General features: G+C 40.9%; 1 protein-coding gene across 1 annotated transcript in view; it reads left to right on the top strand.

The window, feature by feature from the left end:
- Positions 1-22,669, top strand: part of ITGBL1 (integrin subunit beta like 1) — a 216,736-nt gene extending 194,067 nt beyond the window's left edge. The window contains exons 9-11 of the mRNA XM_029210599.1: positions 12,667-12,813; positions 20,221-20,334; positions 21,290-22,669. Of these exons, the coding sequence (XP_029066432.1) occupies positions 12,667-12,813; positions 20,221-20,334; positions 21,290-21,381 (353 nt within the window). The 3' untranslated portion in view covers positions 21,382-22,669. The remainder of the gene's footprint in view (positions 1-12,666; positions 12,814-20,220; positions 20,335-21,289) is intronic.
- The last annotated feature ends 1,750 nt before the right edge of the window (positions 22,670-24,419 follow it).

Raw genomic sequence — 24,419 nt, 5'->3', positions numbered from 1 at the left:
GCCGAGTGAAAGTCATCATAACAGAAAGGATGACGTTGCTGGCGGACCCCTGCAGCTGCCAGAATACACGTGCAGAAGGACCGCAGCTCTCACACCGGGTGGTCTATCCTCTCTGGATAGTGCAGATTCTCATTCTTTACCACTGGCTAGATTTTGCTACCGACAATCCATCCTCTCTTTGATTGGATACAGGATGTGGCACAGTAGACTAGGCAGTAGCTGGAGACAGGCTAATATATCTTATCCTCCTGGTAGAGCCTTGGCTACGATTTGGGAGATCCTTGCTTACACATTTAGAGATTAATTCTTAGATGGTTGATCTTCCCAAATATAGATGATATTGGAACATATTTATCAGAGCACAAACGTGTTTTCAAAGTTGGGAAAAACTTTGCTGCTTCTCCTGTGTCAGCTAGCAGCCAACAAATATTAGTACAATAGTAATCAGATAAGCAAAGCATCTTTGATCTCTATAATTGGATGGATTCTCTTGGTGTTTCTTCTTAAATTTTAGCAACCAGCTCTAGGAAATCACCTATGCATTTTAATTTCGTATTTTAGATTGCATTAAAGACATTTTACTGACCGAAAGATCTTGGAACATTTTTCAAGTAGGTAAAGGAAACACACCTTGGAAATTTTTCTTGAAAATATTTTGTGTTGTTATTCTTAAATTTCACTTTGACATTCAGATAATGTCCTTGAGAGATTTAGGGTTAAGATAATACCAGTAATTTCTTTCTTTTTTTTTTTGGCTGCATTCGGTCTTGGTTTCTGCGCGCGGGCTTTCCCTAGTTGTGGCGAGCGGGGGCTACTCTTCGATGCGGTGCATGGGCTTCTCATTGCGGTGGCTTCTCTTTGTTGCAGAGCCTTGGCTCTAGGCACGTGGGCTTCAGTAGTTGTGGCACGTGGGCTCAGTAGTTGTGGCTCGCGGGCTCTAGAGCGTGGGCTCAGTAGTTGCGGCACACGGGTTTAGCTGCTCTGCGGCATGTGGAATCTTCCCGGACCAGGGCTTGAACCCATATCCCCTGCATTGGCAGGTAGATTCTTACCACTGCGCCACCAGGGAAGTCCAATACCAATAATTTAAAAGGTTGTCTGTAGGTAACAACGATTGGCTTCACTTACCTTCTCCTGCTTCATCTGAGCTCTGCAGCCCAGTTGACAGTCTGGAGCCTTAAATTCTGCCACAGGTTCTGCACTAGGGCCTATGCACACATCTGTACACATTTCAGTGTGTAGTTTTTTTGTGACTCTTTACTCTGATGGTCAGTCCTATTGCTTGGAGGGGGATAGTTCCAGGAAGGAGAGGGAGAGAGATGTCCCCATCAGTGGTCAGCTCATGTGTATCTGAAGTGACATGTAGCTAGAAAAGCTGCACATAGTTTACAGTCCACACTGATGCTCTGTTGGTGTTCCTCAACAAGATAAGTCTAGTCTTGGTATTCGTGGTGGCTGCGGTCTATAAAGTTGTCTTGAACAGGGATTTGGCAAATACTGACTCACTGCTCCTGAGGGAAATACGGGACTAGCTAGGTTCCTGCCTCTGTTTGCAGCATTTTTATCAACCAATCAATACATAACCTTGTTTTATGTGTGTGTCTATGTAAAGACATATTGTGTCATATGTAGTTGATTTATTAACATTGAACTCGGCCAACAACCCTATAACTCACGCCTGAATGAAGATTATTTGGCTCACGGATTTTCTCCGTAAGGCATATCGCAGCCTTTTTTGCGCTTAGGGACACTGGATAGCACTTCAGCACTGTACTTGGGAGCCATCTAAAAACATTGAAATCACCAACAAAAAGCACAAAAATGCAAAATGTACAGCACCAAGTATATTGGGAAAAGGACACTTGTTTACAGTGTAAGAGCTGAACAAAGAAGGCAGAGTGTGACCTTCTTTGATCTTTGCTGGGAATGTGAACCTCAGGCAACTCAATTTTTTCACCATTCGGCCCGTGTTCTCAAATGACCTGGAAAGCTTCTCGAGTGTTGATTTCAGGGATACAAATAAATTTTAGCGAGTAGGCAAGTTATCAAATAAGAAATCTTCGAATAGTGAAGATCAACTGTAATTCATGTTCTCACGGGAAACATCACCTCCCACGTGAGTTTTGCACTTGGCCTCCAGTACTCAAGGTACTGTGATTTTTAATTCCTCTATTTTCTGAGCACTGCTTTATGGAAGGAATTATTTGAGCCTTGGCTATTATAGCCTTGAATTTCATTTATGTCTCAGCTGCTCTCTGGACAGAAATTACAAGAAACATGCCATTAATTAACAAGTTTGAACGTAAATAATTTCAGTGTTAAAGTATATGACATAGTAAACCTGCTGATAAGGGGATCACAGGTTCCTTTCACAAACATTTATGTAAATGTACTTAACTATTTAGAAATGTAAGTGGCAATATAGTACAGTAGTTAAGACTACAGACATGAGGCTTTCTTGGTTCCAACCTTGGTTCTGCCACTTACTCCCCATATGACCTGAGGCAATTTACATAACCCCCATTTCTCACCTATAAAAGATGATTATAATATATGTCTCTTGTAGGGTTATTGTGAGATTAAGTGAGTTAATGTGTATAAAGTACTTAGCACATGTGTCATATGTATATACATTAGATATTATTATCATTAGTGTTATATACCTATAGAGAAAATGATAGACATAACCTCTCAGGTGGAATTTTATGCTGTGGATTCCAGTAAACTCTATGCGACACAGAACAGAGCTCCACGTTTGCTTGGTTATTCCTTTTGTAACCACAGTTTATTCAGAACTGTGACTGTCTTGTCTTCAATTTTGGACGGCATAGATGAATTCTCCTGTCTGTTGTTTTTGCATGGTGCAGTTTCTATCCTCACACTTGCCACTGAGCTACCAAATCAAAGTGGCCATATGCATCTCAGAAGTATTTTTAGTGGCTCTTACTCAGCAGGGCACCTTCCATGGAGAAGCTTCTCATGGGTTTGCAAGCAGGGAGGAGCACAGGTAAGAAGACACTGGCCGTTAGGGCTTGAATAAGAGCATGCGTCGCCAAAGTTTCTATATTTCTCAGTCTATCTAAAAATATCCATTATCATAAGAACATCTCTTCTTATTTAATAATATCCTATCATGTAATAATTAAATCAGCAAATAACGCATTGCATACTTACTCCGTGTAAAGGCCAGCACTGCCCCTCAAACACAAGCATGTCCTTAAATATTTTTGATCTCCTTGATGCCTTTACCTCTGACCTGTATGTCTGCATTCCTCTTGGTTCAATCTTCAACCCATAGAAACTTGCTCTGTCTCCCACCATTCTGTATAACTGACTCCCTGGGGTTTTTCGTAATTCTTAGTTGCCCAAATCCGGGGTGCCATTCAGGTCTCATTCTACGTGACCGCTTTTCAGCGTAGAGCTGTGGTTACTCTACTCAGAATCCCCCTTGACATGGTCTCCTGGGCCTCAGAAACACCTTCTCCCTGTTTCTTCTCTCACTTCTCTCATAACCACTTGATCTTTTTTTCTTACTCATCTCTCAGAGCTTACCAATAAATCTTAGCACTTCCCTAGAAATGGCCTTTGCATGTCTTTTCTGCTCACTGTTTACTGTCCTCGAGTAATCTCCACTTCTTTCTTCCTCTTTTATCTTGAGGTCCGTGTCTGCCAAGATGATTTCTTAGCATCATTCCCTCCTGGCTTCATACTCTTCAAATTTGAATTAAATATTTCCAATGTGGAAATTCCTCCACATTCTGCATGGTTGAAACTGAGGTAATCGTTTATTTTTTTCTTTAATTCAAGAAATATTTGTTGAGCTCCAGCTCAAACAGCTCAAAAACTGTTTGCCAGCCCTGGAGATTCAGTGGTGAATCTACTGGAGTTGATGATTATGCTTGAAGGGTAACATTGAGAAAGGAAGGGTAATGAGGTGGATGGTCTGAAAGAAGAAGCACTAGTTCAATGGAAACATACATGATAGGGGCTTTGACGTAGACTGGAGGCTACAGAAGGCTTCGCTAATGCCTTCACATCTGGTAAAAACGATATGATGCATGACATGTGCTTGACACGTATTAATCAGCTAAGCATCATGACCACCATACTTGGTAGCTGAATGCATAGAACGTAGCCAGGTGAGGAGAGGTGGGTGCGACCCGGGAGTCACAGAACAGTGTGCCGAGGCATATGCGGGAAGGGAGGGTGACATGTTCAAGGGGTTTTTGAGAACTGGAGAGAAACCCTGTGTGATAGGAGATGAGAATGCAAAGGGGAGCAGGGTATGACAGATTTTGTAAACCGTGTTAATGATTTGGGGCTTCACTCAAGCGATGATCGGAAGCCATACGAGGAGTTTACACAAGACAATAGCGTTATCACTCTGTTTAAAAAGTACCTCTGGCTGCCAGGTGAAGTTTGGATTGCTGGGAGGAGTGTGTATTTGTGGGGTTGGTGGGTGAACATGGATTTAGGAGATGAGTGGTGAGAGATGAAGGTGGTTTAGCTAGATGGGGGACGGTAAAGATGGAAAAACTTGGATGTATTGGAGACAGTATTAGAAATAATATGGACAACAGGCTAACAAAACCCTTTACCTTGCTGCGAGAGACTCTGACCCTCTGTTAACCCCCCCACTCCAGCTCCCTGGAAACAGATGAAGATGGTAGATGCCAATGTTACCAGGCAACATTGCTCATGGTAATGTGACCTATGATCGATAAATTGCAGCTAGATTGGGAGAGATTGTGAATGAACTATGAATGTCTTATGGGAATGCCATGGTTTTTGGCTTCCATGAGTGCTGTGACTCTGCCACCAGGCATGTCCCTTGCGGGTTTTCTGGAAGCTATGCTTAAGGAATAGTTAGAAGAGATTTTGGGCTCCTATGGGGCATAAGACTTCTAAGCCACAGAAGCCTCACCATCTGTGCGATACGGAGTTCATTGAAGTGTCCATCTCCAAAACAGGACAAAAAATTCCATCTGTTTTAGATTTCTTGATTCACCAGCTACAGAACGTTTTGGAAGGAAGTTGGCATCATACGAATCAGCAGTTCTGTGCCTTGAGGAAGGAACGGCAGCTACTTTGTTCAAAGCATTTGGTCTCCCCATCATGTGGCAGCCAGTGGGGAACGAATCTCACTACTAGGAGTGTGTGAAACACATTAACATCATCCCTCTGGTGTAGCTTCCGAGAACAAAATTGACATCACTAATATGGGTAATTTTCTCAGTTCACTGCCAGACACCGAGCCATAGTGTCTGTGACCTTTCACCTGGAGGGACGGACAAGAAGCACGTATCTACTGTGTGGCCAGAGATCAAAATGCGGGTCCCTGGCTCCAAAGCAGGGACTCCCTGAGCACTTTAGCAAACAAGGAATAAGTAAAACCAAAAATAGCTGTAAACCTACCGAATCAGCGGGCTCATGAGACCTAAGAGCCAATGGTGTTTATACACCTTCCTAACAATAAATGCTGAAAGCGATTAAACCAATTCTGGGAGGCTGGGATAAATTAGCAGCTGTACCTGAAGGTGAATGTAAGCAATTACATAATTTTAAGCAGTTCAGTTTTGATTACACCAAAATTACAACCTGAAAATGAGGGTCATGACGGTGACTGGCAAAGAGAAAGTCAATAGGAAGTAAGACCATGCCTCACTTACTTACTGGTTAAGTCATGTTCAGTGATCATAGACCACATGTGGATCTTCTCAAAACATCCCTATTAACAATAAAAATTTTATGTGACCTACAAATGCATGGATTTTTAAAATCAGATGTCACTACTGAAAGAAAAACACACTTCATCCAGAGAGGTAGTCCCTAAGATGTATTCATTTTTAGGGTACTTGATTTTAAGATTTCATAAGGAAAATATATCTACATGTTGGCTCACGTGTGTTTAATTGTTTTGAACTAATATAAGCTAAACCAGAGATCTCCCTCCTGTACTCCACATACCCAGGATGAGACTAAGGAGTGGACTGGTTATTGCTTTTCTCTGCTTTGTCCTCTCTGCTTCTGAAATAAGACTATGAGTACAGTTTAAGAAACAAGAAGGGATAATGAAGAGCCACCTATTAATTATACAATCAGTTCACATTTCATTTCTTCAGGGAGTTCTTTGGTTTGTAGCTGCAATTTGAAGAAGATCAGGCAGCCTGAGAGTATGAGTGCAGTGACCACTACCCCCTTCCCAGGCATTGCTGGAATTCTCACATTCAGGAAGGTTCAGACCACTCACTCAGGCCACGCCTTTCTTAGCTGGACAATGTGGGTAGCAGTGTGATTGTCTCCAAATTACATCTTAAAATCACAACCCTCTTTCCTGAGTTTGTAAGTGTACCGGTGTTGGGATGCACCCTGCAAGCCTGTAAGCTTTGTAGTTGCCCAACCTGGAGACTGAACAAAGAGACATCAGTCGTTTATCGGGCAGGGGATCTTACAAGTCTGCAGCAAAAGGTCCTGGAGTGACACCGCACCATTTATGGCAGACATCAGGACATGGCAGCTGCTCCAGGGAGGAGGAGGTTACCATTTATGGGGGGAACTGATGTCAGGTTGGCTCATCAGTTACCAGGGAAACCAGTGGCTGGGGCAAGGGGCAAGTACATAAACAGTATGTTTATTAAGCCTATAATTAAGAGGATTGGATGGTCAAGTGAGTGAAGGAGGGACTGGTCGAGCAGGGGATGTACAGAGAGCAGGGGCGCAGCCATCCTGAATGGCCTCACCACACAACCAGTTAGGACTGTGTTCAGCTACAAGCCTGCAGATTGTCACTTCAGGGATGGATGGATGGTGAGGTAACTACCTGAGAGCTGTCAGAGTCCCACACACCCTCTCTCTTCATTTCCTCTCTGCCGTTCGAGTATGACTTTTGTTGTCACGCTCCTTGAAAATCTCCCATTGTGCTCATCTTCCAGGAAAGAAGAAAGGGAAAATAGGGCAAAGGGCAAAGGATAACATGCTAGCTGAGTCTGTCCCATTTTCTTTGGAAGACAGTAGCTTTCCTGGAAACCTCACCCAAGAGATTTTCTCTTATATCTCACTTATTAGAGCTAAGTCCTAGGGGCACCTCTAGGTCAAAAGGAGCCTGAGTAATCAAATATTTTCCAAATGAACTATTATCACCTCTCTGAAAAATAATGAGGCTTCCCCTAGTATTAACAAGGGGAAAAGAGTATTGGGCAGGCAATATGTAGTATCTGATGCAATTAGATACCTTCATGTGTCAGTTTCCTAATTGAGAACCGTCACTGCAGTGTATTGAGGAAGTGTGTCTCAGAGCCCATGGATTCATTGGAAATGTCATTGTCTAGAGCATGACTGTTCAATAGAATTTTCAAAGATGATAGGAATGTTCCACATCTGCCTTATTCGATACAGTAGCCACTGGCCACATATGGCTGTTGAACACTTGAAATGTGACTAGTGCAACTGAGAAACTGAATTTTAAATTTTACTGAATGTTAATAAATTTAAATGGTCACATTGACTAGTGATTACTACGTTGGACAACACCCATCCAGAGCATTCTTGGTGAATATTTTGGTGTGGGGGAAGGGAAGAGAATAGGAAGAAAAATTTCTGTTGCTCGGGGGGAGTGCCAGATGCCAGGAGGTAAGTATCTGGGAGAGGATGAATGGCAATGGAAATGAAAATTGAATGGAAAATTGCTCGCCTGTATGAAGAGTTGGGAAGTTACATGAAGGCAGATTTAGTGGACTTCAAATGATTCATTTAGGCTGGTTCTCTCTACAGGTTCATTCTTGAATGATCTATCATACACTTATTATACACAGATGATCTCACTGTGGACTCTACCACCAAGCAGAGATGTTGTTCTCACTGAACGGTGTATATAGATGATTCTCCCAGTTCTGCTACCCCTGGATGTTCCACTCATAGGCCTAAGAGACAACTTAGTAGGGTTGGTCTGGCAAAAGTTGACTGAAACTACTCTTCTGACCTTTATGGTCTTTTTTTTTTTAAACTCCAATTTTCAGGACCATTCTACTCAATAGGCCTCCTTTATGGAATACGCTCCTTGTCATCTTACAAGACAACACAGTCATCTCATTTTTCTTCTTCTTGACTGGAGGACGCTGCTTGTCTGTCTGGCTTCTCCCCTCTACCCTACCCTAAATATTGGAGTTTCTCAAGACTTATTTCTCCCTAGGTGGGCTCATTCACTTCTAAAGCTTTAAATGCCATCTCCTTTTGGAAACTCCAACACATCCAGACCTAGCTCCAACCTGTCCTCAAACGCCATGTTTGTGTCAGCTGCTTACTTGGCCTCTCCTTGGTTGTCTTAAGAGTATCTCAGACACACAAGGTTCAAAATGGAACTGATTTTCTGCCCTCAACCTCTCCCTCCTGCAGCTTCCATATCTATTAGATAGCATCGTTATTTACAGGATTTCTTGAGTCAGAAAACTAGTCCTTTCTTTCTCTCACCTGCCACGTACAATCCATCAGCAAGTTCCATGGGTACCCCCATCAAGGTAGATCTCCAGCCACTTCTCCCCATTTGCACTGCCACCACCCTGCTTGAAGCCTGCATCACCTTTCACTTGGACTCTGCAATACTCTCTCACTTTCCCCATCCTCACTTCCTCCCAACACACCTTAATTTCTCCCACCCAGTTGCCAAAATGAATTTGCAAACTATAAATTATAACACATCCCTCTCTCGCATAACACCTTTCTATGATTTCCCCTTCCTCCTGGAATAAAATGTAGACGCCTTACCAAGAACAAGTAATTTTCTATGTTCTCATTCCTAAATATTTCTCCAACTTTATTATTTTTTCATTCTTACTCATTACTCTTTGAATACATTGGCCTTTTTTTCACTGCCTATAACATGTGAAGCTCTTTCTTATTCCGAGGATCTTCACCAGCTTTTCCAGAACGTTAGCTATCTGGCTCTTTCTCAGCCACTGGGTGTCAGAGAGCTGGCCACTCCAGTTAATAATGTTCTCTCTGCTGAATCTATCAACACCCTCCTTAATTCTTCCATAGCTCAAGTGTATTTGTTTCCTCGTTGTTACTTGTTTTCTCCCTCCCCTTGTAGCCTATAAGCCCATGAGAGTAGAGCTAGTAAAATGCCTAGTACATAATAAAAAGTTCTTGAGTGGATGACTAAATTATTAGAGTTTATAAAGAAGATATTATTGAAAGCTTTTAAAAAACATTTTTTAAGTAAAGAGAAGTCATGTAAATATCAAAGCAAAACATTTAAATACTAGTGCATTTTGACCATTGTCTGGGCTAGATGCCAATTTAACTCTCTGGAAGGATGTGATAAATGAGCTAATAAGTGAAAAACAATCTTCTATTTCCTTGCATATAAATGTTACATTAAATTACTTGTGGTGAGGCATCATTTAGTCATTCTCAATGAGATCCTAAATCAAAGGCAGAATGTCTTTCTCCGCCATAGAGATTAGATTATTCTAATTATGTCAAATGATGGTAATTCTTACTAACCCAGGGCTCCTAAGAAGCATAAACATTTGAAAAGCCCATAGCTGGCTGGTATTGATGCTAAAAAGCTCTCTTTCTCTTCCTCCTCCTCCTCCTTCTTCCTTTTGTATCACACATTATCTGCCTCCAAAGGTGGATAACTTGGATAACTTGTTTTGAACTTCTTAAGTAGGTTTCACTTTAAGTGGACTTTTGTTTTATTGGAGAAGTCAAGATAGAATCAGTTTCATAACGATTCATCGAGTATGTAACTCTTACACAGATTTGCTAACTTCATTCCACTCTAAGGCCATAGAAATAAAACAGAGCCATCTAAGAACAGTCCATTGACTTTGAAGGACAGTTTATTAGCCAGATGACCTGTAAACATGTCCTGTATTCAGTTTATGGTTGTCAGTTGGGATTTGTGGGAAAAAATAAGAAGGGGATTTTCTTGAAAAGTAACCTTACTCTGTAAGTGTTTTTTGAGGATCTACTATGTCTAAGGCAGTGCTTGGCACCACTCTGAAGACTATAGTGATGGATCAGACGTGATTCCTACCATCAGAGAATTCAGTCAAGTAATGGGTCTGTCTGATACATAACTGCATATTACGAGGTAGAAGACAGAAATGTTACACAAGAGGTGAAAAATAAGATAGTATAGAAATTCAGAGGAGGGGAAGATGAATTCCACTTGGGGATATTAGAAAAATCTTCCAGAGGTGTAGTCACTTTCCCTGAGTTTTGAAAATTAAGCAGGATCTGGTTGTGTAGAGTAGAAGGCATGGATTCCTGTCTCACCAAAGTCATGAAGTCTGGAAAACACCGGAACTATGTCGGGAAAGATAAGTGGGTCAGGAAGTGTATGAAGGGGAGAAGAAGTAAGGCTGGAGAAGCAGCTGGGAATCTACTTCAGGAACCTAAGACATACGGAAGGTTAAAGTAGGTGAACTCCATCCCGTAAGCTTTCGGGAGTCACGCGGCCCTAGATCTCAAGGCTGTGATGTGAGTAGAGTCATGTTACGGGAAGCCGAGAGTGAGAATGTTGGAGAAACGTGTGATAGAAGGTTTCTCAAAGGTTTCTGGTGGTGATAGGAGTGGAAATTTTGAGGTCGTTTCAACAGGATCTGGCAGCTCTTTGGATGAGGGAAGTGAGAGAGAGTCAAGTATGATCTGAATCATTTTGAACTGGTTGGCTAGAAGGAGAGTTGGGCTGTTAAAAGAGATGGGTGATACAGAAGAGTAGCTTTTGGAAAGAAAATTATACATGCAGGTCTCGATGTATCAATTTCTGATGCTAGTAGAATACGAAGTATGGAATCACGGGAGAGGAATTTCAGAGAGATGGAGGGGCTGGAGATAGAGCCCTGTAATCATTGTGCTTATCTGAATTCCTATGATTTGATGAATTTTTCAAGAGAGAGATGGTAGAGAGATAAGAGAAGATGATTAAGGATAGACAATCAGGGGATTCCTACATTAATCGGGTGAGACAGAAAGTAGAGGAATAAGTAGACGAAGGAGGAGGGTTGAAAGGGTCAGGAAAGTCCAATGTCATGAAAACCAATATAGGAGAGACTTCTTAAGAAGAAAGTGCCCACGAACGTCAAATGTATACCTTCATACTATGCAGCAGTTTGAAAAGACAGGAATTAAGAAGAGGCTCCTACATGTCTCAGATTGATAGTCATTGTTTATTTTCCAAAATGAAATATACAGTCAGTGTGACGTGGAAAACGAGGGGACATTGAAATTAGAGAAAACTGGAGTCAGGTTCTGATCCTGTATGGTTGAGTTGTGTGATTTGAGGAAAAATTACTTAATCTCTCCGAGCCTTAGTTTCCTGACTGTAAAAGGGTGATAATGCTTGACTCAAAGGGCTGTGGTGTGATGCAGTTCAATAAATCAGCATATGGACAAGAAGAGGCTGGCAGAAATAGGTCTGTTAATCCAGGTGTCTTTTAAGTTTGCCTCCCATTTGCTTTCCATTCACTTCCAGATGGTCACGTGTTACAGAGAAATATCACTTGGATCATGAGTACTTAGGTTTTTTAATCTTAACAATGAGTTGCAAACAATTAAATATTGGCCACCAATCCCTCCTTGTGCAGAAATGCGTGTAGGAAGAGGCAGATGGAAGAAATTTACTATTGAAGATCCTGCCAGAGCAAATGGTCAAGGCAGAATGGTCTCAAAAGATGCAGTGGGGTTGAGCAGTCTGAATGATGATTTGATATGTCCCTGCAAGTAAGGCAGGGACCACCATGCCCATCATATTTGATTTTGCATCCCCTGGTGCCTAGAAAAATGCTCTGTTCATAGTAATTCGTAAAATTTTGCCAAACAAATAGCTGTTTTGTTTGTTCTCTTTGGAGAGATCTGGCTGTAAGGTAATGCACATATAGAAAAAGAATAGAGCGTTGATGGGAAGAAAGAGAAATTAACATGGAAGAGGATGCAATTGAATGGAGTGTTGGTGGCCAGAGACTAGTCAGATGTATATGCCAGTGTATAAGTGTCACAGATATAATGTTGCGTACACACCAAAGATAAACATCCCCAAACCAGGAGCCAATGACAGAAACAAAAGGGAGGAAAAGATATGAGTCTAAGCCTCGTGCTGTTTTTAACTTCTATACAGCGATAGGGAGACACCATTACTTACACTTATATCTGTTCTTATTAGCAAGCAGAGGAACACAGAGAGTAATATAATACCAGATGCCATTTGTCTGGAGGTGAACCTTTGGTTTTTATTTGTAAGTGCTAGGAGAGTAATCAATAAATGGCACAGGCAGTGGTGACGTGACTAGCCTTGCAGATTGGTCTGGGTGTTAGGGCGTGCACAGTGAGGAAAAGCCTGAAGACTCCATCCTGATAAAAATGCAAATGGGGAAGTATTGTGTATCAAGAAAGGATGGTCACAATCCACTTTAACTTGTTTCAAGCTTTCTTTTCTCTCTTGAATCCATCTCTGATGCGACATTCAAGAGGATTGTGTTCAGCTAGAACTCTGTTGCGAAGTTCTTTTAAACACTCACACGCCAAACTGTGCGTAAGGAGAAAGTGTGTTGGCTTGATAGGAAATGAGATACTCTGGTTTACATATTTCTTTCCTAAAGACTGTGACTCAGCTGGCTCTTTGCCCATCTACTTCTCTCACCCCACCCTGTGGTTGCCTCGCAGGCCACGGCACGTGTTCCTGCGGTCGCTGCGTTTGTGGGCGAGGATGGTTCGGGAAGCTCTGCCAGCATCCGCGGAAGTGTAACCTGACGGAGGAACAGAGCAGGAGTCTGTGCGAATCGGCAGATGGCGTTCTGTGCTCGGGGAAGGGTGAGTGTCCGCTGCAGCTTTGGACAGAATCCCTGTTCTGACATGAGGTTTATACGGCAGCACGTACAACCAGCTTCTGCAGACTGCGCTCTGCTGAACGCAGACCCCTCTGTCCTCTGCCCGGACCAGGCTTTAAGCTTGGAATTTCTCCCATTCAAACGATAATGGAAATTATTATCAAAAGGAGAGTCTCAAATATACCTGTGTGCTGCTTTCTTTAGTTGTAAATGAATTCGTGATAGAAAAATGGGTTTATCTAAAGCTCCAGGGACTACAGCTCACATGCACACACCTCCTCTGCGTGTGTGAATCTAAATAAATGCCACTATAAATGAAAATGCCAGAGATAATAAAATAATTTATAAAATTAAAAAAAAAGAAGTTGCCAAATGAAGTTCAGGGCCTGAGAAAATGAAATGCATGAGACAGGTTTCATGTGAAAAGATCCCTGGGCACTTGCTATGTTCAGCATCACTGCTGAATAAAAAGAATTGATGATTGTATAAAGAAGAAAACCAGCAAGATAGATTGGGCACTGAATGGGCCAAAAAGGCAAAAGGATAATTGTTGGGTTCACCTGCGAAATGGCGCAGTCAAGAACCGCAGAGAAGTGATCACAAGCGCCTAAACTGCCAACAAATAGGCTTTGGGAATTTCAGAGGCTAAATATGTAGATGTGTGTGTGTGGAGGAGGGGAAGGTTAGGGATGTGAGGCTATAAAAGGAGACTACATATTTCATTTCATAGAAAGGGAAGGAAAAAGTACTCGGGTCTGGGCTTCCCTGGTGGCACAGTGGTTGAGAGTCCGCCTGCCGATGCAGGGGACACGGGTTCGAGCCCCGGTCCGGGAAGATCCCACATGCCACGGAGCAGCTGGGCCCGTGAGCCATGGCCGCTGAGCCTGCGCGTCCGGAGCCTGTGCTCTGCAATGGGAGAGGCCGCAACAGTGAGAGGCCCACGTACCGCAAAAAAAAAAAAAAAAAAAAAAAAAGTACACGGGTCCCAAAGTTCTGGTATAATTTTCTTTGGTCTGAAAATCACCAATTTTCCAATCACACATGTGTAACCTAATATAAAGAAAAAAAATTAAACCTTCGAAGTGGTTATAATCTTCAAGTTGATTGAATAGGAGTCACTAAATCATTTACTGCAGAAACAGATTCTAGAAGAAAAGCCACCCCACCAGTGCCCCTTCCCCACCCCCAAAAGGGCAGAGCAGGGTTTTTTTTCCTGAGCAGAGAAAGAATACTAATTAATAGATTGAATTTTAGCTATTTTGATGTTGATGCTTCTGTATAAATTCTCCAAGAGACTTTAAAATCCTGGTCTCACAGTGCCTATGGGCCCGTCTAGGAGCCTGTCACATTCCTCTTTGCTAGTGGCTAGGAAAACACCTAGGAAGATTCTGGAAGTGCATGGATTCTCACTAAATTTTCGGGAGCTGCCCTGCAGGGAACTAGATGTCCTGGAGCTTCCCAGCTCTCTTCTTCAGCTCACTAGCCTCCTTGCAGAACAGATGATGCCCCCCCGCGCCCCCCCCCTCCCCTTTCAGACAGGGCAAGGCTCTAGCTGAAGTTGCACTTACCTTGAAACACCTACCCTGGGGCAGGATTAGCAGGTAAATATCTTTCTGAAGAAGACACAGGGAAGAAAGGGAATCTCTTAATACCAATGGAGGAGCCGTCAGAAACAGGATGTGCCTCGGAGATGTGCCCCTAAACAGTGGCTGTTGCTTTACCTCTCTCTCAAGGCTGGTGCTGTCAGGTTGAAGGGGGCTTCTTGACACAATTGCAAAGATAAAATCTGACGGATGATGTGACCACATAGGGTGCGGGGAGGAAGGCTGAAAATTGATACAAGCATGATCATTTCAATAGAAAACCATGTTCTTCGTTTCCAGGAACCCTGTACCCTGTATCTGAGGCTCGTGTTTTCATTGTTCAGGCAAGGAGGCCATGCCCTCAACCTAATGCAGTTACAGCAGTCAGGTGGCTCTCAAACGAGTTTAAAGCAATCACTGTGTACCCAGTTTGTTCTCCCGTTAAATTCAATCTAATTCCAAGTCCCGAACAAATCTCGTACCAGTTTGGTTCTCAGGGGGGCCTCAGCTCCTGGAAACACTTTGTTTTGGGTTCAGGCTCTGTTGGGAGAAACAAAAAGGAGGAAAGAGAGGTTAAAAGGAAGACAAAGGGAAGGAACTGAGGAGGAAGAGATTAATAAAGAAAACAGGGAAGGAGGTAGGGATGGAATTAACCTTCAAGGATGAAATAGGAAAGAAGAAAAAAATGCTATCAGATCAGAATGGAGGGTATAAAAGAGTACTGAGAATGACTAATTTGTCTGAATTGGATTTTTTTGAGCATAGGTCCAAACACAATATCACAAAGTTTAGGTACTTTTAGTTGGTTTTCCATAATGGCATTATCCTTAGAATAAGGGTATTAGCTTTTCGTATAAACTCTACTGAATGAAGAAACCCATTCATATTAAAAAATTTGTGTGCTTGTTTATATTTATTTTAAAAACCAGCAATTGTGTGTGTGTCTGTTTACTAGACACACTACCACATCATTAACAGTGTCCCTAAGCAGGTCTTGGCTAAGTTATGTCCAGTTGCGGGTACTGGAAGAAAACACAAAACCATGCTCACTGGACTAGTGAATAGCACTCTGTCATTGCCCAAACTGAACTTAATTCCGAAGGAGGAGTTGTCCCTTTTCAAGAAATAAACATTCTTACTAAAGTCATTACATTCATAGGAGAGTGACTCATTTTTTAGCCTCATAAATGTAGAAAATGTAAAAAAAAAAATAGGTTGACTAAATATTGGCCCAAAGGCATTTCCTCAGAATGAAACAGAACAAGAAAATCTCTCTAGTTAATGCCTTTTCAAATTGTTTGCTTTGGGTGGTGGGAAATATATCCATGTATCAATGAAGAGTTGACAGCATATTTGTCTAAACTATTTTTTATCCTTCAACGGGTAGAGAGTTTTAAACTCGGAAGGAAATGTAAAACCTGCCTCGAGGCTGTACGTTTTGAGATTGCTGTTAGTGATGATACTGGCATGCCTAGTGTTGGCAGCAGCTGGCTGTGGGCTCCTTTATTTTCTTCCTATTCTGGAAGAATCCATGCTGGACTATGAAATCCCTTCCAAGTTATATAAACTGGGGCCATAGACTAAGGGTCTTCAACATGGTGGCAGAGAAGGAAATCCCTTCTGAGTTATTTAAACTGGGGCCATGTATTTCTGGATACATCTCATGGACTTGCCAGAATGCCATGTACTTTGTCCTCAAATTTGTAAATGAAAACCCCTCACCCCGATTTTCACAAAGGGAATCGAGTCTTTTTCTTTCTCCCATCACGGGGCAGGTGTGAGTAGTGGGCCTGAGATCCCCAGGGCACAGCACTTAGCAGCCTAGACCCGGCTGAGTGTTTCCAGCAGAAAAAAACGAGGCTGAAATGTGTGCTCCCCAGGAGCTGTGAATAAAGCTGTCACCTCAGGAGACGATGAAGAAATAGCATTTTATTTCTTTACAAATTTATAGCCAAGACAATAAATCACTCCATAGAAAAATTTAAAACAAGGTATACATTGTCGTGACCCTCATAACAGATGGAAGAGTTAGTACAATAGTGAAATCTGCCTGCTGGGATGTTGGGTTGCAGCATTTTGTCAGGCTTGATGGATGAAAAAGAAAGTCCGACTCTGTTAATGGGGCAGCTAACAAAGGTGCCTCGCCCTTATACTCAGTTGTTTGCGGGAATAACCAGAGATGATCTCAGAGCCAGGTCTCCCCTAAACTTAGCTACCTTTGCGGAATACGTGATATAATTTATAGGCTGTTTGTTTGTTTGGGGATTTATTTATTTGGATCCAAGAATACACAATAACCTTCTTACCCTGATAACTTCAACCCAGATCTAGGTGATCCACTCTGATATCCTTAAAGATGCTGTTGTGTGACAATGATTGTAACTGCATGTCGCTCAATGACCCCTTACACTCTTACATTGATACTCGAGTAATGCATCGTCCAGATTAAGTCCACGGTACCTCCACCACCTATCCCTCCCCTCCACCCGACCCGTTCTCCATCTCTGGAAAAGAGAAAGGGTGAAAGTCATGGTTCAAAAACCAGTCTTCACTCCATGCTCTAGTTGCCTCACCCGATATGGCTGTCGGGGCAGATCTGTAGGACACACAACTCATTTTTTGAAACTATATGAAAGTTGTTTTTTTATCCCCTGAGAGAGGCATCACAGGTAGGTAGGTACAAGAGTAGATTGAATCAGATAGGAATCTTAGGTTAACTGATGTACTTTCATTTTCTCATCTTTGAAGGCAGAAGAATTTAATTTCTTTCCCCTTCTTGTGTCCTAAGGATGCTCTGAAGACAAATGAGAAAATGTGGCTGATTCCTGAGGAATGGAAGCCTGTGAGAAGCACAGAAGGGAGATCAGAGCACTCTTTAGGGTCCTTATACTAAGAAAGACAATAAATGGGTCAGTGATATTGTGGTTGTGAACTTACTGCCCTAGAGATCCTGCCAAGATGAGCCAGCTTCTCCCTATAGCTGGACTGGGTCTCATGGGTGTGAGTGGAGCCCGGCCAGCTGAGCTGAACAATTGCTGCCCTCTTGGCAGTCATGTGGCCTGTGCCTGACTGACAGAATTCTTTGCCTAAGTTTTTCCCTTTCTAGAGATGGGCAGTTTGACCCCCAGTTACTGACGAAAACAGAGCACTTTACAACCAAGGCGCTGCTATAAGAGGTCCTAATAATGATCACAATGTGTTAGTATTACATGCTATTCCTAGTTTCACAAGCAGAAGAACTTCCTACCTCTGAGAGGCACAAACAGTAAAGAACAACACAGCTGGGGAAAACGCTGACTGAGAAAAGCTACTTTTTCATAGCACATACAAAAATCAGTCCCCATTTTTCACTTTAAGTATTTCAGTGACTAGTAGACTTTTGGAACTGGAATTTATTTGTCAAATGGTCTCTCCATGATACCATATTAACTTTAGCTGAGCTTACCAGTTTTAGGAAAATACTTTGCTATAGACTGAAGCTAAGCATTCCAGAAGCAAGAGCAGTAATTAAAATAGTTCCAAGGCCAGAGGTTAAGTTTAGAAATGAAATGTGAGATCTTTTCATGAATTGTGACAAAATACAAAAAAAATATCCTAGGCATAAGATGTGACTGTCATGGACAAAGTCATTTACTTCTGCTGCTTTGTAGAAATAATTTTGGAATGCAAAGGAAATACTATTTTAGAAACAACTGAAAACAATCCAATTCTTCCAGTAATTACTCATGGAAATAAAGCACGAAATATGATGCTTTCTGAGGAAATTTCAATGAAAAGTCAATGAAATGTCCCAAGTTGTTTTTTTGGTTTTGGGTTTTTTTTTTTTTTTTTTGCAGGTATGTTGCTAACCATTTACTAAATGAGCCGTTGAATGGTGAACACTTCCATGCCTAGAAATTTGAAAGAAATCTTTAAAACTAGGATAAATTTCTAAAATAAGGTAACACTGTACCTGAATGAGACCGAGAGGGAGCCAGCCTTCCTCGCAGACTGAGCCGGAAGGCCTCGCTCACTGGTTCCTAGGCAACCATCAGGCTGTCAGGCACTCACCAGAACTGCAAGTTGTCTAGATTTTACTCAAGAAAATGTAAATCAACCAAGACCCTCAGGAAAGCAAGTCAAGGCTAAATGAAGTCACGCTGTGCTTAAGCAAGGACTTAACAAAGGTAAACCCAGCGCTGAGCACATGACTAGGACCCCTTACTTTCCACATGACACGGAATGTGGAAGGTTTACCTTGGCCGTTGGGGATTTTTGCCACTAAAATGCAGACAGTCATTTCCATGGTGTGAAATACCACATAGTGCTTAACGCTTGAGATACGCTTATACAGCTCCTCTCCTGAGTCCATGGTGTGAGGAAATCCTTTTCTCTAGCCACTTTACTCACTCAGTTTGTTAACTCATTTTTTAAGCACTGTGCTTCCTAGAGGCACTAATGATTGATTCCTGCCCCTCCCCGACTATATTTTGAACTTACCGAGTCTGGAATTTTGTTAGATAGGTCAAAGTACTTTTTTCTACTTCACAATCTCTTAAGGTGATTTTTGACCAGAACAATTTAGTGATAGCGTCTTTTAGTAGAAGGAAAACATGTTTGGAAAGACTAACCCGTCCAAGGAAATAGAAGGAAGGGAAAGTCCTTTTTATGTGTTTTCCTTTAAATTTTAAAGGTGTCTTTACTGTGGTTGTAGACGTAACTTTGCCATGTGGGGTTTTATAGGCCATCAGATGAAGACATTTAGACTGTGAGAGCTTTCTTCCCTTTGTGACACCGTTTAATCCATATTATTTTCTCTTCTTTTAAACATATTTAAATAATTAATAAAATTATTTCTCAGCAAACCAAAATGTTTTTAATAACTAGAGGAATTTTTTAGTGACATTAATTAAATAAAAAGAGGGGATGTGTAAAGTAATGGAAAAGGTGGTTGGACCTAGAGCCTCATAAAAGATGAACATTTTGGGGAGATTAGAGCTATCCTTGATTATGGCAGGAAATCCTGAGAATGAAATCTGATAAGTGGAATATACATGAGTTATTATGTGTGTATTTTTAGCACTTTAAAGAGCTATCCAAGGGCTTCCCTGGTGGCGCAGTGGTTGAGAGTCCGCCTGCCGATGCAGGGGACATGGGTTCGTGCCCCGGTCCGGGAAGATCCCACATGCCGCGGAGCGGCTGGGCCCATGAGCCGTGGCCGCTGAGCCTGCGCATCCGGAGCCTGTGCTCTGCAACGGGAGAGGCCACAACAGTGAGAGGCCCGCGTATCGCAAAAAATAAATAAATAAAAGAGCTACCCAATATACAGACGTGTCTGTATTTTAAGAAAATCATGTAAACAAAAATCCAGAATTGTAAGCACAATAATTTAGTATTTCTTTTATTAATAAATGCATCCCCTCTTATTAGAACTTGCTATTCAATTCCTTTAAAAAACAAGCACCTTTAAAGCATGATTCAATTCAGAAAAAAAAACCCATCTATTTTTGAATACCTTTTTTGGAAGGCCATCTATAAGAATCAACCACATTCTGCTCTCACTGACATTTCAACCAGGCTGGGCCATGGAACATTTGCTCAAGGCTAATTGCAACTGTCTAGATCCATAATGAAGCCTTTCCTGGATAACCTTTACGAATTACAGTAAGTAAGTCAGGCTCCCCTCTGAGCGACCGGCTATTCAATAAACTTTTCCCTTTGGAGGATAGGTTATTAGAAGTCTGTTGTCGCTGCACTGATGATATTCTGTTCTAGACGGAAGCCTTTAGTTAAGTGGTGACAGCAAGTAGTGCCCTTTGTGATTTCAGGTTCTTGTCACTGTGGGAAGTGCATTTGTTCTGCCGAAGAATGGTATATTTCGGGAGAATTCTGCGACTGTGATGACAGGGACTGCGACAAACATGATGGTCTCATTTGCACAGGTGCAGTATCAACCTACCCTAACTGTTCTATGTCACAGCTGGCAATAAAGACATGATACCCACCGCGTACTGCCATAGCCAGCTGGACAGGAGAGCGTCCGTGTAATCAAGACCCACTATTCACAGGAAGTCACCGCAGAAGGGGAGTGGGCATTGGCGGACAAAAGTAACCACGCCCTCAACTCACACATATGCAGTTATATGTTGAAAAGAGAAAATAATCGTCTTGACAACCATTTTACTTTGAGCCTGGTGTAGGGAATGGAGTATTATTTTAAACAGGACCCAGGTACCACTAATTCAAAGACGGTTGATGTATTGGTTGGCTGCAAGGAGTGGGGTGTGTGTGTTGCGGGGATGAGGGAGACTTAGCAGTGTCATAGCTACTGCTCTCCCAAGTTATTGAATCCTGATAATTGGTTATAAAATACATCTGCTTGAACAAGTTACAGGGGAAAGGGAGACACGTTATGTTTGTTCTCCTTGTTTCTAGTTGAAGGTAAAAGATGAATGCTTGTGTATGTCATTAAGCTAGACATTCACTGTCTGTCCGTCCCTGTGGCACAAGGCTCCTCTTCTAGCTGATTCCTCAGCTTACCTCATTCTATGTCAGGGGACTTTATGGTTTTTAGCATTTATTCATAAGTCAGACATAACTTGCTCTCTACAGGAAAACAAAATTATGACATGGAAGCCACCTGGAGTGACACAGGATGGTCACTATTAGATGATACACAGATGGTGGCATCAAGCAGATGCCATTAATTATGTGAAAAATCACATTTCCCATCGCTGCTAAACAAGATAATGATAAGATGGCTACAGAACCGAATAAGAAGATCTGCAGAGGATGAATGAAATGGTCTTGATTATGAACTGCTGTGGTTTAGAATAACGTATTTTAACTTGGTGACTTTCGATCATGATAATGACTCCCCTGTGTACTTTATTGCAGGGAATGGAATCTGTAGCTGTGGAAACTGTGAATGCTGGGATGGATGGAACGGAAATGCATGTGAAATCTGGCTCGGCACAGAATATCCTTAATAATCCATGGCAGAGAACTGGATTCTTATTTTTCTAGGCCATTAGAACATATAAATGCAGAGGGAACCATATATAATCATCACTAGGACAGGTCAAACAGACCATTGTATGTTTTTCTATTTCTGAATGCCTCAGTGAAATCTGGGTACCCATTAAAGACGAGTTAAGCAAATTCTGATGTAAATAACGCCAGAAAAATTTTTTTCTACCTTAATTTACATCAGTGGTTCTCAACAAGGGCAACTTTACCACCCAGAAGACATTTGGCAATGTCTACAGACAATTTTCATTGTCCCACTGGGTGGGGTGGGAGGCCGTGCTGTGGGCATCTAGTGGGTGGAGGCCAGGGATGCTGCAAACATCTTCTGGTGCAGGACAACCTTCCACAACAAAGAATTATCTGACTTCAAGTATCAATGGTGCCTGAGCTGAGAAACCCTGAGTTACACGGTTGTTAGAAATGCACACCCTATACAAGAAAGACCATATTGGAGTCTAAGGAGAAGATATATCTTCACATAAATCCATTGACCATATTTTGCCAGTATTTCCATATGGAGACATGAGGTATGTGGTATACAAACACACATGGGCTGGGGGGCAGGCAGAAACTACATAACCAGTGCTTTTGAAAAAAAAACAAAAAACTGGTCGTTTTAGCCATTAAGTCATTTGTCATTTGTCTAGTCCCACTTTAAATTCACACAAGGGACTTCCCTGGCGGTCCAGTGGTTAAGACTTCACCTTCCAATGCAGGGGGTGCAGGTTCAATCCCTGGTTGGGGAGCTAAGATCCCACGTCTCGTGGCCAAAAAACAAAACAAAACCAAACAAGAAAAACCAGAACATAAAACAGAAGCAATATTGTAACAACTTCAATAAACACTTTACAAATGGTCCACATCAAAAAAAAAAATCTTTTAAAAAAAACTCACTCCAAAAAAGACTCTTAAGGAAGATATGAAAAATGCAAAATTTGACATTTTTAATAAATGGTGACATAAGTTGCTTATATTCTGTGTCAGTATATATTTGCCTACTGAGGATTAACCCCAAAAATGAATTTTTATTCAGGGGTATCTATTTTCTGTTTCTAGAACATTTTTAAAAACTGGGCAAGGGTTACATATACAAGAAATACGATTTTTTTTTAGTTTACTCCATGGTTAACTTGCCTTTTAAAAAGACAACATATAGTTAGATATATGATGGGCCTGAAATACACATTCACTTCTCTTAAAAGATTCTTATTTATAAGGATACATGACTTACTGGAAAAGTAGGGACATGCAAAGAAATCAAGAAGAGATACTATAATAAAAATTCTCAAAAGCTCAGAGGATTTTAAAAAAATCCAGAAATGGCTGAAATAGAAATTACAAATATTCACTCAATAATAAGAACAAAATGTTTATTTTCTTAATGGTGAAATTCTGCTCTGTATGAAATTCACATTGCATTATGAAAATGTACAATAATTTGGACTTCCCTTACATATTTACAGTTAAGTCTACTTATACACATTAGGCAACCTTTAATTATTTAGAGCTAATAAAAACCCCACTTTTTTTCTAAATGTGATTTATATTTTGTAAAATCCTAGAATAGTGTAACAAAATCATTTCCATATTGTTTAAGATGAAAATTTTTGCTTGGAAATTTTACTTGATGATGTAAATATTCTAGAGTCGTGGCTTGGACTTTTCTAAGTCAGATCACCAAAGATAAGGAAAATATGTATCTGCTGAGTTACTTAAAAATTTGATATTGAAAGTTATTTAAGAGAAAATTTAACTGATGCTGATTTTTATAGTACTAATAGTGTTCTCATACTTGAAGAGATTTATAAAATTGTCATCTCTATCCTGAGATTAAGGAATGCAACCACGTAAATTTTATCTCTATTATTATGTCAATTGATATATCAGTTTTTATAAAATGAGGGGACCATAAGGAGTCAAGAAATGATAGATTGTACTCTTTCCTCTATCTAAACACTTTAAGCCTCAAACAAATCTGTTATTGTTCAGTTGCAATTTTGATGCCTTATGTGATGATGCACAAACATTGGAATTCATTACCTTATCCAGCCATCATAATACAAATGACTTTCAGTTTCCCCTCTTGCAGAACCCTGCTTTCTATAAAGGACCAGATAGTAAATATTTTAGACTGTGGGTCACATACATCTCTATAGAAGATTCTTGTCTGTTCACGTTTAATACTTTAAAATGGAAAAAATAAAAATAAAAACCTCATTCTGAGCTCCTGGGCCATAAGAAACAGATTGCAAGCTGTATTTGGCTTGCAGCTGAGCAGTAGTTTGCCATCCTGCTCTACTGGTACGGCCCTTAGTTTCCTGTCTCATCACGTTACCCTAGGTGTGTCTTATTTTTCTTATCATTCTCTATATTTGTTATCCCTGCAACAAGAATGCTGCTCTTTTTATATTTTCATGTAAGAAAAATGTCCTCAGCATTTATGCTTTTTAAGAAGTTTAAATATGGAGAAATTATTATAAAGTTCAGAATGTGATTTGTCCAAATTTTTTGACAAAATCTATTATAGTCAGCTATATTCTGTGGTTCATTTAGCCATGAATTATTGAACCAAAGCTGAATTATAGCATAAGTCACATGGTACCTAAACTCTAATGAATATTTTTCTTTTAAAACAGAAATTTTTTTTACCTCTTTCTGTCTGCTATAACAGTTCTTGTGCGTGTTTTTATGTGTGGTTTTGTCTCTAGCAATGAAACATCAATAGATCTATTAAGAAGTGATTTAATTTACATGTTTAAGTTGGAGAAAAATAAAATAAACATAGTTACATGTAAAGACATAGATTCTACCCTTCTTAAATGTTATTTTGTACTTTGACTTTTGATTCCATTACTAAGATTAAAACTCCCTCTTCAAATAAAAGGCAGGGCAAGAACAAACTTGTAATAGGTGGAGGGAAAATATGCAAATTTTGTTGGCTTGTTTAAGTTGGTCGGCAGTTATGGTGGGATTAACTAACGTTAACTGGGAAAGATGC

This window comes from Monodon monoceros, unplaced genomic scaffold (assembly GCF_005190385.1).
Source record: "Monodon monoceros isolate NGI ecotype Baffin Bay Population unplaced genomic scaffold, NGI_Narwhal_1 Super_Scaffold_8, whole genome shotgun sequence".
NCBI lineage: Eukaryota > Metazoa > Chordata > Mammalia > Artiodactyla > Monodontidae > Monodon > Monodon monoceros.
Note: the sequence above shows the minus strand (reverse complement) of the source record. Positions and strands in the feature narration are given on the sequence as shown.